Here is a 14,109-nt window from a genome sequence, read left to right on the forward strand (position 1 = left end):
TGTTTAGAAAAAAAAAGTAGAAGGATGGAGAAAAGCTCTTAAACTAATACTAGTTATCTATTATCAAAAATTACAAACCATTAGTGAACTACAGTAAGTTTCAATTGTAGAAGTTACAACTCATACACTGTTTTGCCCTTTCCTGCTCAAAGGAGAACCAGCTCTTCAATGGCATTTGTACATTTTAATACAAAACAACACCCCCTCCACCCCCCCAACAAGAACTCAGTAATGTAACCCACATGGGTGCTTCTCAAAAGAAAGGTCCAACTTTGATATAATTGAGCAACCTCTTATTTTCCTTACCTCTCCCTACTATTTGGGGACCAACAGTTGTATCCTGCCACTTACAAGGCAATCTCCTTAACAAACATCCAGGCTTTTTCTTCTATGTGCTTCTGAAGAGTGAAAATATAAGTTTCTTACCTTATGGTTGCTGAGAAAATGGGAACTGCAGAATGCTCCGTGCCTGCAGGGACACTGCACAGATGAACCTCATTGCTGCTGTTTACAGAAGTCTGACAGTTTTTAATTTGAAAAGAGGTTGTCTTTTGCTTTTCGACAGTTCAACAAATCAGACAAAACAGTTACAAGTGTTATCTGTAAACAACTTCCTGTTTGAAATAGATCAGCTGTCCTGCAGGACAATAATTAGGAAAGAAGTGTGGGAAAGCTGAAGAGGTCCATGATGTAAGCTTTTTATTTTGGGAATGTACTTTTTTGGGAATGCACTCTTACTCTCCCCTCCTCCTCTCTAGCAGAGAACCCCTTTTTAACCATTTACATCTATTCAGCTCTAAGCCATGCACACAGACTGTCTCAGTATAGCACTTTACTTGCTTTGCCTCAGCATACATGAAAACACATGAAATAAAGCACTGAATGTGAACATCTTTCCAGGTAATTAACATGCTCTTCCCTTACTGAAATTATTTCCATTCTTGCTATTGGCTATGGCATTGACTAAAACATGCCACTATTTTAAGAGCCTAGTCTCAACATTCCACAATAACATAAATGTTAAATTATCCATGGACACATGGCAGACCTCTTCATGAAACTTTTTTGTTGTTGTTGTGGATTTTATTTTTTTCCACAACTTTTGATATCCCTTTATATGTCAATGGAAAGGGGGGAAAAGGAGACAGCATTCACCATAGCTTCCAAGTAATGGCACGATTCTGGTTTTCACCTTAAACAGCTAGATTAGTTTGAACCTGGGTAAACCACAGTATACATACATTCAGGCAGAAAAAACTTGGGCCAGCTGATTGTGACAAATGGGATTTTGAAAACACCTCCTGTGTTACTTCCATTTATACTTTAACAGACATTACTGGCTTCACTCTCAGCTTCCAGTAGTGGGAGGTTTCTTTTTCCATCTTTCATAGTCCCAAGACCAGGAAAGTATGAGAACAGCAAAAGGTTTTTGAATGAAGGAATAGAGAAAGCTGTAACAGGACCATATGTGTGTATGTTCACTTCTTTACCACCCTTCTGATCCACTCCTGCAGATGTAGGTCCATTTCACTGAGGATTTGCTGTGGTGTAGGTGGCAATACAAGTTAATGAGACATGGCACTGATCTGTTTCGCTCATGACATGCGGTATTCTCTCTCAGAACAAACCTCACCCCAGCCCCGGCGTGAACAAATCTCCCTCCCCACCAGAGCTCCCACTTCACAAGCCCACATGAGCAGCTTTGCTGGCAAAGATGACAAAAACTGGTACTACAGGTATCACAGCACTGCATAGCTAATGGTGCCTCTTACTCAGGACTCACTGTGGGCTACCTTCATAAAGGCAGACCTCTCCTAAAACACCCTGTTTCTATGTTGGGCTGGAACCTAGCTACCCTCCTCCATTGCTATGAACTCCAGTATTTTAACACACACCAAATGGTCATGACAAAAGAAAGAACTGGTGATCACTTCCAGACTCCATCAGTGAAGAAAGGACAAAATGGTAGAACATGAACATAACTGTTTAAGGACCACCCGACTCTGTTTTAATTATCAGTTTTACACACACAAGCCTGGTTAGTTCACTGGGAGCAGAAGGCAATTAGGATTGTGTCCTTGCAGCACTCTGTTGGCAGCAACTTGCTGAGAGGAATGCTTGATCTAAAGAATGCAACAAAGTGACTGCAGTCCAAGCCTTTGAAGATCCTATTACAACGGCAAAGGCAAGGGCCATTTACATACATATCTACTCTCCCTGTAAACACAGGCAAATAACTTCGAGGCCAGAAACAGAAATCAAGGGAGAAACAGCTATTTCAAGGAAAGTTAGTAGGAAAGACAGAATTAAAAGCTAGGGAAAAAGAAGCAATAAACAAACATAAATGGCTAAAGTTACAAAGGAAAGGATTAACACTATAAATGTGGTTAAAGTGTTTCTCTAGGAAAGGGAAAAATAAGTACCTGGCTTTCTTTCACCTAAGAGAGAGAAGAGGGTGCAGTCCCTTTAAGAAAGGCATAAGCATCCTTTATGCACGCAGAAAAGCAACTGAAAGGGGTGTATTGGTGCATCATATCACATGAACTACTACACTCAAACTGGGCTACTGACGCATGGACACGGGAGCAGTTTAAGCCATCACCAGGTCACAATACCTGTTGGCTATTGAGCTAAAATTTTTCACCATGTTAATATGACTGTCTGAGAGCTGCAGCACTTCAAGAGCTGAATCACAAGTCTTGCAGCCACTCTTGCCAGATGGAGAGGGACAGCCTTCAGAGGCTAGGGTATACAGCAACACACCAGCTAGACCAGTTATCTCAGCTTGACCCACAACCCAACATTCACCCAGCCTTTAAGGCTCAGGTTAAACACCATGTTGACACAATTACAGGTAGAAGTCTTGAACTGAAACCTACCAAAACCACAGAGACAAAATCAAACTAATGGTAAAAGGACAAGTCTGTTAGAAAATAGGAAAAAATATGTTGATAAATTTTAGGAGCCTTCAGCCAAATTTTTCTATTTCCATAGTCCATAGTTAGCATTATCTTTGTGTCTGTAGAACAATTAAACATAATACCTACTTAAAACCACAATGGCTATCATAAAATAGTGTAATGCAGATGACAAGGCCCTAGTCCTCCTCCTGGTTTGGCAAAGCATCCAATAGTATCAGCACCACTCCCAATCAGATTTTCCCAGGTGATGAAAATTGCCAATACCCAAACTCCTTAATAAATCAGTATCTGAGCAAAATTGCTAGAGCTCAGCTTATCACAGGCTGTCACAAATGGTGTTCCAGTTCTTGAATATAAGGGAGGCCTCACAAACCAACCTTTAGTAAGCCTCTCAAAGCAAACTCTCAAAAGAAGCAAGGAGATGCAGATGCACAGCTTCTCCATGATATAGATCTGTACACTGACGTGTATTAAACCTGGTAAAAACCAGCCTGTAAAGCTGCCCCTGTGGAGATACCCACCTGAACCTCATTCCCTTAGCACAGCCCCAGAGGGCAACCACCACCACTGTACCTCCATGGGAGAGGAGACACCAGAAGCTCCTCTGTACAATACACTAGCCTGTGGTGGGAAAGGTCAGTGCAGAAACAGCAATGCAGGTGTAACTTTATGTAAAAATCTGTTCTTCAGCTTCACTAGTGGTGTTGCACAATTGTTTTTTCCATAAAATTCCTGAGCAGTATTTCACTGCAACAGTAGTGCTTTTTCTGTTACCCCCAATCCCTAAAATCAGAATAATGTCTTCAGTGCTTGGCTTTAATTCTATCTTTGCTGCTCCCCAAGCAGATCAAAACTGAGCCAGATATGTCAGCACAATATCCAATAATGAAAAACATTAGCTATTAATGATTTAGCAACACCTAGTAGCAACTGCTTTTTGTTAAGTTCAAGAACAATTTTCCTGAAAAAAAAAAAAAAAAGGGTAACAGTAACTGGAGGGTAGAGCAGGGGAGACCTAAACTTGCAAACTGTAGCAAATCCAACAAAATTTTTCTTCTTGATGGCAAGAGATAAATAAAATCCTTTACATGTAGCTCTCTGTGGGGAACGGAGCATTAGTACAAAGAGAGGCTTGTGTCAATTCTTTCTCTTGCTCTCAGCAGAACAGTTTTCCACACAAGCACTCTCAGGGCAGGCAAAGGGGTCAACCATTCGTACTGATCAATGCTGCAGTCCGGCCCATATGGTGGATAGGAAAACTAACACTCCTTCAGCCTAATCACAAGACCTCTTTTTATGAGACTTCATGACTTTCTGTAATCAATAGATTTTTTTCTGTAATTGTTCTGATAAACCTCTAGAGACCTAGAAAGCACATCTCACAAAAAGAAAAAGTTCTAGTTTTTGGCATTGCTCCGGCTTTTAGAGGTAAAAGAGAATCAAATTTGGGCCTCCCACTTAGAAAATCTAGGAAAAACAAAGTCATAGGAAAGATTATTTCAGTCCATGATGCAGGAGTGATGGGATTCCTTTTAACACTGTTTGGTGTGAGGATCACTGCATTAAAACTTTCCAGATGCTCCCATTTACACTCAAGAGAGGCTAATTGGACATGTTATTATGCATCAAATTATCGTATTAATACAAAATAGGTCAAGCACTTACCACCCAAAACTTCAAACAAGTTCTGCCACACTATAATTGCAACACGACTACACATCTTTTCAAAGGAAAATCTGCAGGGAGCAGCTGTTCTCACATACAAAAACATTTGAAGACATTTGTGAAAGGATTCCCATGGAATGAACTATGAAAACTAGTATCAGGTGCAAGTCTCAAGAGCATCTAACTGATGTAAAGCCCTTGCTTCTCATTTTGGGCTACTACAGGAAAGAATCAACCTTTTTATACTCTCCAGTATGTGACTGTCTCTACACAATGACACATACCCCTGCTGCACAAGGTCTTGGTATAAAATGCCCCACTAGATTTTCACACATACCAGTTGAGAAACTCCAGAGGAACCATGCAGAGATCAACTGCACCAATGCATGCAAGCTGCATGGAAAGCCTAGTCACCCCATACTGAATCTGTTTAGTTTAAGGTAACATGTGACATCAGTATTCCAGCAGCCTCATTAGCTCTTCACCAGATGGCATCAACTGACTTTCCAGATTGCAGGCGTTCACTTGACATGCTTGTCAAGGGACAAAGGGAGTTGTCTGATTCCATCACTGACACTAACAGACAAAGGGGACTGTGAATAAAGGTAAACTAGGACTGAAGTCTTCTGCAAAGCATGTAGCCTGGTATTTTTGTGCCACAAAAATCCACCTTTCCTTGCAGCTTAGTATATATGTAAGAACTATGAATGGCCTTGACAGTGTTATCCTTTCACTCAAAGAATTTGCTTATGGGGCCACCACGGGCTTTTGCATTTCATACAGTTCAAAGGGCTTGCAACACGAGCCAAGAAAAATCTATAGCCAGCTGGCAACGCCTGGGAACATTTGCAATCTTTACATTCAGTTTACCAGACTTTTCCTCCCCCGCTTACTCCCTTCCCAGTGCTTCAAAACTAGAAACTCTGACATTTTTATTACTATGAAGATATCAAACCCCAGTCACATTTCACCATGAAACAGGAAACTGTCTACTGAAGCCTGCTAAGTACCACCTTTTCTTGGAGATATTACACAGCCCCAGCAGATTCACCAACCTCTAACTAAAGGTAGTCAAGTCTCTAAATATTCCCCAGACTACTTCTCTCAACCCACACCAGCAAATACCTGTTGCCATAGGCTACCAGCTGCGACTGTTGTAGTGAAGCTCAGTAAAATGTCTGACTTGAAACTAGAATTACTTGGGGGGACCTGGGACATGGCATTTCCAACCTGAGTAATACCAATTTTCAAAATGAAAACTTGAATTCAGAAGTTCTGATGCTCCTTTTGCTTTAAGATCTTTTGTGTTTACTCTCCATGCAGGCAGCCAGGATTCACTGTTATTATATACCTACAGCTTTCCTCATCTAATTCTAAGGGAATTTGATGAATTCACTGCTGCTGAATCATCCAAGATGAAAAGCAGCTGAGTAAGAAGATACACTAGTCTGAAAAGGGAGAAAAAAAAAAAAAGGTCTTAAGGCAAGCCAACAAGATACAGCCACTGTCAGTAAAAAGCTGGAAACTGACTATTTCAACAGGGCAGGTGTCTTCCCTGTTCTCTTTGCACTGTCTGCACCAAAAGCAATAGAACACAGCTATCTGTCCTGTCCTACTAAACAAAAGTTACAGCATGACTTAAAACCTTTACTTGTTCAATTCAAAAATAATATAGAACTGGTTTTAATCTTCTAGTTCTTCACAACTGAAGAGAGGTATCAACTGGGAAGCAACCAAAACCACAGTAAATGAGAAAAGAAAGTAAAGGTACAAAGACACTCAGTAAATGACACTTCACCTACTCTCAGGTAGGAAGACACAAGTCATGAAGAGCTCCAGATTCACAAAATGTTACCTACTTAGCTCTTCACTATATAGGCTGCCTCCATCATTAGATGCCTTTACTGCATGAAGCACTTACTCCTAAGTAAGAGAGCAGGCTGCTCAGTAAAGTTTAGTACTAAACTCATTAATTGCTCAGTACATTTACATGCCTGACTCCATGCTCCGAGCTGGAAAAAAAAAAATTCACTTGCTGAAAGCATTTCTAACCATAGATCCCTAAGTAAAAAATGTAGTGTTTTCGGGACACCATCACATAGCCTTTGGCTGCTGATACAGATATAGTCCTTTCCCTCCTCTCCCTGTATCACCAAGTGTGTACTGAACTGTTAAAACACAATCTAAAATAAACCCCAAAGATGCCAGTATGAAGCAATGACTGCTGGAATATCTATGCCTGCCCTCAGTTATTAGCCATGAGTAACATTACCTGAACAGTGTTATACAGACACCTACTGCTAATACACAGAGATACAAAAATCCATGATTTCTGAAAACAAGATCAATACCCAAAAACTAGTCTTTGCCCAGCAAGGCAGTCAAGGACTCAGAAGTGAAAGTGTCTCCCCTTTTCATTGTGATGAAGATGAAAAGCTGCAGGACAGTGTCTTAGGTAAAAACTAGTAGCAACTTCACCACTTAGAGCAAGAGTTACCTATACCCCCCCTCAAGATATTTCCCCCCCCCAAAAATCAATCCCCTTTTTCATATGCCATTGATCCATGTTTCAAAGGTCAAACCACCTGCTATGTAGACTTCTTTCAGTGTCAGCAAAACATAGGTTTTCAACTGGCATTCTTCTGTGCAAAACTTGTAAGTTCCACTGGTCTACAGTAATGCTCCACATTCTCCCCAAAAGGTGAATCTTGACGTACTTCAGCGTATTTTTCAATGCCAATTCTTTTAGCAGACACTGGACTTTTTTTTCCAGAGTTGTGTTGCGACAGCACCTAGAGTAACCTAAGAGGGCTACCAATGAAGTACTGGTGACTTTATGCTTTGGTACAGAACTGTCACTCACCCAGACAGTAAAGAAGTCCCATGAACCAGTTAATCCCCATCTGTGCTTATGGAACTCAAAATTAAAATGAAATTACTCTGTTATATGAACAGTTGTTTATTCAGCCATTTTTTTGCACTTTACAGCTGGAATTCTGGAAATTCAAACACCACATCTTTGCCTGTGAGCTTCTTGTAGACACCAGAAAATGTTTCCACCTGTGAAGACAAACAATCTTGTTTATAGATGCTGTGTAAGCAAATAAAATCTATGTTAACATACTTCAGGTACTACACTAATTCCCACTGCATCTTCACTCTGAGGTTCATTATTTTCTTCTAGATTAAAGTATCTGAGCATTTATACAGAATACATGTTTTCACAGTAGTATTTTGAACCTCTCTGATTTGCAACCATAGGAAACGTGGAGAGCCGAGTGGTTCTCAACGTTCCCACAGAAAAAAACCTAAGCAAAGTAACGGAGGACTTCAGACTGTACCTGCTTAAGGTAAAAACAAAGTGCTTCACCCAATATAGAACAAAAAACAATCCCCAAACATCCAACAAAACATTGCTTGTTCCCATGAAGGAACCAATACAGCTACTTTATGAACCAGGGTGTTGGTAGGTTGAACTAGAGCTTTAGTTCAAAACTGTCTCACCTTATCTTCAGCATCTTACTCCAAATACAAACAGAAGCTTCTCCACTGCCACAAGTCAAAATACTCTTTTGCTGTACCACGTAAGCAGCCTCTCAGCTATGTCAGAATGCCACCCCATCCTGTGTAAATAAAGCTTTTTCATTTACCTTATGTTCAACATTGTTCTGTTGTGCTTTGTCCAAATGGACTTTTATGAGCCTGCTGCCGTCCAGTTTTACACGGATTCTCTTGCCCACAATTTCACTTGGGAAGACCAGGTCTTCAAGAATGGCATCGTGTACTGCAGTAAGTGTACGGCTGAAACGCCACATATGTCATTAAAACATGTCCTCTTGCAAATTTTCCCATTTACTAAGGCTTAAACCTTACACAGTATGCTTGAGCTGAAAATTCAGTGGTGTTTTGTTTTAATGCTGCTGTGTGACAGTAACACAAAGGTCATGCAAAAATAAAAGTAAAATTCTACACTGAGTACAGAAGCTTAATGACTGCATGAGGAGAAAATGTCAGTGGGCAAGCTTCCCACCTTTTAGATAACATGGTGATTCACAGTAACAGCCCTTAAATGTTATTTTATTTCTATACATTTCAGGAAGATTTTACTTAAATCAGAGCCAAGTTGTCTTATCTGCAATTTTGCCAGGGACGCTCACTGAAAGAGTTTAAGTGTGCAAGTACCTTTAACTACACAGAGTATGCTCATAGGAGACTCAGTTTTGAAAAAAACAGATTTGTCTGCCTAAACCCAAGCAGCTTAAAACACTAATGAGTAACATGAAGTGGTTAAGTTTAGTCCATGTTTAGGACTACATTTGTGTTCTTAAACTGTGTGGAAGGAAGTCAAAATGAGAAAAGTGAATCCAGGTTATTTTGTGCATGAGTTTGTACGACTAGCAAGACTTCCAGCTTCCCCATCCGCAGTTTCAAGGCAGTATCACTAGTAACTAAGATCTGTGCCTACAGCAACATTTCAAACTTGCAAATATTGGGATAGCTAAGGAAGACAAACATCAATCACATTTCTGTGCTTCAAAACATACATATCACTTTTACAACACTACCAGCTGGATCTAGTCTCAGGCTGAGAAACTGACAGTCCTGCACACTCTCCTTCCTATATGCTGGAAGTGGGAGTGTGCTAATCACAGATAGAGATGTCAACTTCTCCAGCCCCTGTGCAATACCAGTTTTAATGTAACAAACAGCCCTCTAAAGGACTGCAGCTAGATGAGTACTATAAAACCACACCTTTAAAGTCTACGCCTATAGATTTAAAAATAAAATAGATATAATGCAGGTGTAATACTAGAGCTGAGAGAAGTTACAGGAACATGTCATAGAGATCAAATTTTAAGACATGGACTATGTAACAATATAGTAAGATAGAGAACAGTACAGAAGAGGCACCGACATCCACACTGACATAGTAGTGTTGATTGTCTAGCAAGAGACTAGATGAGAGCAGGGAGGCCATTTAAGACACGATTATGCTACTGTTACTAAAGACATACACCGAGAGACCACTCATACCCATGCCCTCCTTCAATCACTATCTCTCCCTTCAGTGCACCAGCCCTTACTTGTGTAGTCTGATATGTCATGTTGCTCTTCCTACAGCTTAAAAAAAAAATTTAATTCTTGCCAGCACGCTGTGGTAACAGAGACAGCAGGTGGGGATTTCTTAACTCAATATTGCTAGCTAAAAATTCGCTACAGCTGTAGCTGGAAACATAGATGGAGCTCTAAGAAATGCAACACAGTGGAGCTTTTTAATGCACCCTGCAGCAAATGGCAGATATAATTTCAAGTAGTAAGAGAAAGCACCAGACCACTAAATCACTTCAATGACTTCTCAAAAACTCAACTGAACCAAACTTGACCAAACTACCAAGCTACAAAAGAAGGCTGTCATATTGAATCAGTACTATTTACTTACCTCCTGGGACGCTTTTGCTTGTTTTTTGTGCGGCTTTTTCTTGTTGGCTTGGGCAGAATCCTCCTCTGTTAAGGAGACAAAAGAAACCAAAAAAAGGCATTTCTCAGTACCCTAGTATTTACAATCAACTAAAAAACCAACACATGCAGGGTTTTTTTCCCCAATAGAAACAGATACATGAAACACTGAAAAAGGACTGAAGCACTGAAACACCAGCACTGAAACCTGATATTGATTGCAGAAGCTGAAGTACTGGTATTTCTTCATTTCTAATCTACTGATCCTGTGTTCCGTGCACTTAAAATTTGTATTTTTACCCCCTCCACTAGAACTACAACCACAGCAGTTTACTGTGTCATACCAACAATCTGAACATACTTCTTTGGGAACAGAACACTCAAAAAGAATTTTACCATTTCCATTAGATACAGCCTCTGGTGTGAAGCAGAGTAGTAAACTATCTCAATCCCAGGGACAGCTAGGTGAAATCTGAGATTGCAAAGACAGTTTGAATAATGAGATGTATTATAAAACCCAGATGAAACCTTGGCATTTGTGTAATCTGTTTCAAAAGCAGGATCTAAAGATATTTATATCATCTTGGATCAGTAAAACTTATTTTCTACTTCCCTATCTGCAAGGGTGTATGTTTTCAAACACTGAGTTGTAGATGCAGTTGCAGCCACTTGCAGTGTTTTCTACCAACACATCACAGCTGTTCCATGACCACATTCCTAACAGTCTTACTATAATCCAAACTAGGTCATGTCATATTCAAAAGCATTTCACCTACATCAGAACCACATACATTCCTTTCTAAAATATGGATTACTAAGCTGACAGGGAATTCTCAGGTACTTAAGTGAGCCAGAGGCACTTCACTAGAATTCTTCTTGACATGAAGATTCAGGGTAAGGTGGTCTGACACTGAAAATTATGTTATGAAGTATTTTTGCTAAAAAGAGATGCAATCTAACAGCTAACTGTCCACCCTGCAAACAAATCTCTGAAATTGTGTCCACCTCTTAGCACTGCCCAGAGAGCCCTCTATCACCGTTTCACAGCTTAGCTCCTTCCATAAATTCAGAATTTGAGACAGGTTTTTTTATTCCTGTTAACTTAAATTTTAAATGCTTAGATTACATAAGTGTAGCAAAGCTCCAATTAGTATTTCCTTCCTTTTACTTTCAAGCTTTGCTTCTCAAACTTCTGAAGCACTAAGAGACCAGAACAAGAATGTGGTATCCTCCTGCAAAAACATTCACATCTCACCCAGTTTCCACAGCCTTGGCTACTGCCTGAAATCACTTTAGCTTACATCCAGAAGGACATTCATCATACTTCCTGCTGGTACAAAAATACACATTATATCACTGTTACCTTGAATAGACAAGACCAGAACAGTACTGAAGCAATGGAACAGGTTATTTGGAGAGACTGCGGAAACTCCATCCTCAGATGTTTTTGAGACTCAACTAGACAAAACCATGGCTGAACTGATCTAATGTCGGCAATAGCTCCACTTCATGCTCAAAGCTGGACTAGCTGACCACCAGGGAGTCCTTCAAACCAACACTTAAATCACTTAACGTGACTTACCTGAGCAATGAACACCACATGCTTTCCACTGAATTTCTTCTCCAGCTCCCGAACTAGCCGCACCTGAATCTTCTGAAAGGATTTCAGCTGAGGAACTGGTACGAAGATAATGATGGCCTTTCTGCCACCACCTACTTCAATTTCCTAAAACAGAAGTAGAAATTAAACACTACACAGGGGTCAAGAAGCCATGTTTGGTTTGATCTTGAATCCTCTGAGCACAGAAATTTGATAGTCCTGCTTACAACTTTGGAAGGAAAAAAAAAAGCAAAATTAAAAAAAACCATCAGAAAACAGTACCTGTTTTAATGCATTTAAGATCAACAATTAAACACAAAAACCTCGGTCACAGTGCTTGTTTTGCTATAAGAGTAACTGGGCAATAAATCCCACCAGTCCTTTCAGAGCCATATCATCTGAATAGCAAAGCCTGTTCTTTCTGTGGGACAGGACTCAGAAGCTGGAATTCTAACTACACTGAACACTGATCCTCACATCTGAAGTGGTAATTACACGCTGATACAAAGCTTCAAAAATTATCTGCTTCTACTGCAGACTCTAAACAAAGTTTAGAGTAACAGATCTCTTACTTTTGAGCTGCTTCATCAAAATGGTCTTCTATACACCATTTGCCAAGGCCTGCATCACTACTTAACTAAAACATTTCCTTCCCCACCAAAGCAGCAAGTTTACATCGCACTAACATGGATTATTTTTCCCCCGGTTTCCTTCTCCAACAGTTGACTAAAACCAAAAAAGTTTATATAGGTTCACAAGCTACTTCTTCCATGAACCTAACTACAGGAACATCCTTAATCTCTAACAGAATGAAAAGCTGAATTGTTTTTCATCAATTACATTCCCACATAAGCTAACTCAGATGCCCATAGGGGATTTCCCACAAATAAAACCAAATAGCTAAGCAAACAATGACATTTTAAAAACTCCTTGAGGACAGTATGCATTGCTGTACTTCAGCAGAAGCAGTTCTTCTGAAGGCCCCTGAATACCAAGCCGACTTCTGAATTCCCTTATTCTTTCACTTAGCCCTAAGCAGCCATGCATCTGTGTCTGTATTGGTGGGCCTTTGCAAGAACCAAAAAGCAACCTACTTAAGTCTTGGCTGCAGCAATTAGCTTCAGAAGTTCAATTCAATCTCCAAGGCTGGCAAAGATTAACAGTAGTTTCTTCTTCCTCTTCTTCCTTAAGTTTTCAGTCGCCTTTGTAAACTAAAACTAAAATTTACAAACAGGCTAACCTACATGAACAAAGTCAGTCTACTACCTTGATCCACCTTGTATTACTTGGTACATAAATGAGCAGTTACAATAAAAAAAATTGTTTCCCAAAGACTATTACAGTTTGGGTTCCTGACAAAGATTCTGCAATGCCTACACTACCAGGCAATATTCACACATAAAGTCAGTTTCAGAACTCAAACCCTGTTCACAGAGACATAAAGTAGTGCTTCCATGTTTAAACAAATTTATTTAAAACATCAAACTGCTATCTGAGGTTTTACAATTACTTTTCAGACCAGTTCATAAAAGCAACTATTAGAAAATCCTACATGTTAATAGCAAATACTAAAAGATAAACCACAACAGCATATAGTAAAACAATTACAGGCCATAAGACACAGTTAAGGACACCACTGACCTAGAATATTAACATTTGCAAAAATTAAACACAGAGCCAGTCACCCGGCAGCTCTTGGTGAAGGCCTAGCCTACCTTAGCTGCTGTGATGTTCAACTCCCGCAGCTGAGCCTTTAAGTCAGAGTTCATTTCCAACTCCAGCAGAGCCTACGAAAGTGAAGTTGTAGAATACAATTCAATCCATAAGAACCCTTGAAACTCGAGTCTGTCCACAGTACCTGAGAGCAGTTCGATGCTTTTTACCACAACCAATATCAAAGATTTAACTTCCAGTAAGCCACAGTGATAGATACCACTAGTTCAACTGGTGGAAATACAGGCTGACTGCCCCCATTTTAAGTAAAACTAGGAAAAAGCACACATTTAGCCAGGATCACCAGCAAAGTTCTCGCCTTAGACAACTGTCACAACGCTGTCTCGATAACCTGTAGTTACTAAACAGCAGCAGGAAGACACGTACCTGGGATATACCAGACTCAAACTCATCTGGCTTCTCGCCATTAGGCTTCACAATCTTTGCGCTAGAGCTGAACATGGCCTTTCTGCAACGCAAAAGAACATCTCAGTTGTCACAAGGAACGCGTCTTCTGCTGCAAACACAGCAGGGCTCTGCAATCCGGCCGCTCATCCACATATGCTGAAGTGAAGACAGAAAGAGCCACGCAAGCCCCAGCACATCGCTTCAGGGGATGCCGACCACAACATGGAAAAACGATTCGAGGGAACGAGACCTGCCGGCCTCTGCGTCCCGTGGGTGCCCCAAGGCGGCGGCAACAGCTGCCAGGCCCCAGCAGCTCCCGGGGGGCCGCCCGCCCGCTCCCCGAGC

The 14,109-nt window shown here is 40.5% G+C and overlaps 2 protein-coding genes across 2 annotated transcripts in view; one reads left to right on the forward strand and one right to left on the reverse strand.

Moving 5' to 3' along the window:
* Positions 1–7,524: 7,524 nt before the first annotated feature.
* On the reverse strand, positions 7,525–13,971 carry RPS7 (ribosomal protein S7). Its single transcript, XM_009999165.1, has 6 exons — positions 13,744–13,971; positions 13,359–13,430; positions 11,626–11,769; positions 10,027–10,091; positions 8,237–8,387; positions 7,525–7,646 (listed from the first exon to the last, which is right to left on the reverse strand). The coding sequence occupies exons 1-6, from the start codon at positions 13,816–13,818 to the stop codon at positions 7,569–7,571; spliced, it is 585 nt and encodes a 194-aa protein (XP_009997467.1). The 5' UTR covers positions 13,819–13,971; the 3' UTR covers positions 7,525–7,568.
* Positions 13,817–14,109, forward strand: part of RNASEH1 (ribonuclease H1) — an 8,688-nt gene continuing 8,395 nt past the window's right edge. Inside the window, exons 1-2 of the mRNA XM_009999245.1 lie at positions 13,817–13,827; positions 13,889–14,076. Coding sequence (XP_009997547.1) covers positions 13,817–13,827; positions 13,889–14,076 — 199 coding nt within the window. The remainder of the gene's footprint in view (positions 13,828–13,888; positions 14,077–14,109) is intronic.

The sequence above is a fragment of the Chaetura pelagica genome, unplaced genomic scaffold, assembly GCF_000747805.2.
Source record: "Chaetura pelagica isolate M959 unplaced genomic scaffold, ChaPel_1.0 scaffold90, whole genome shotgun sequence".
NCBI classification, from domain to species: Eukaryota; Metazoa; Chordata; class Aves; order Apodiformes; family Apodidae; genus Chaetura; species Chaetura pelagica.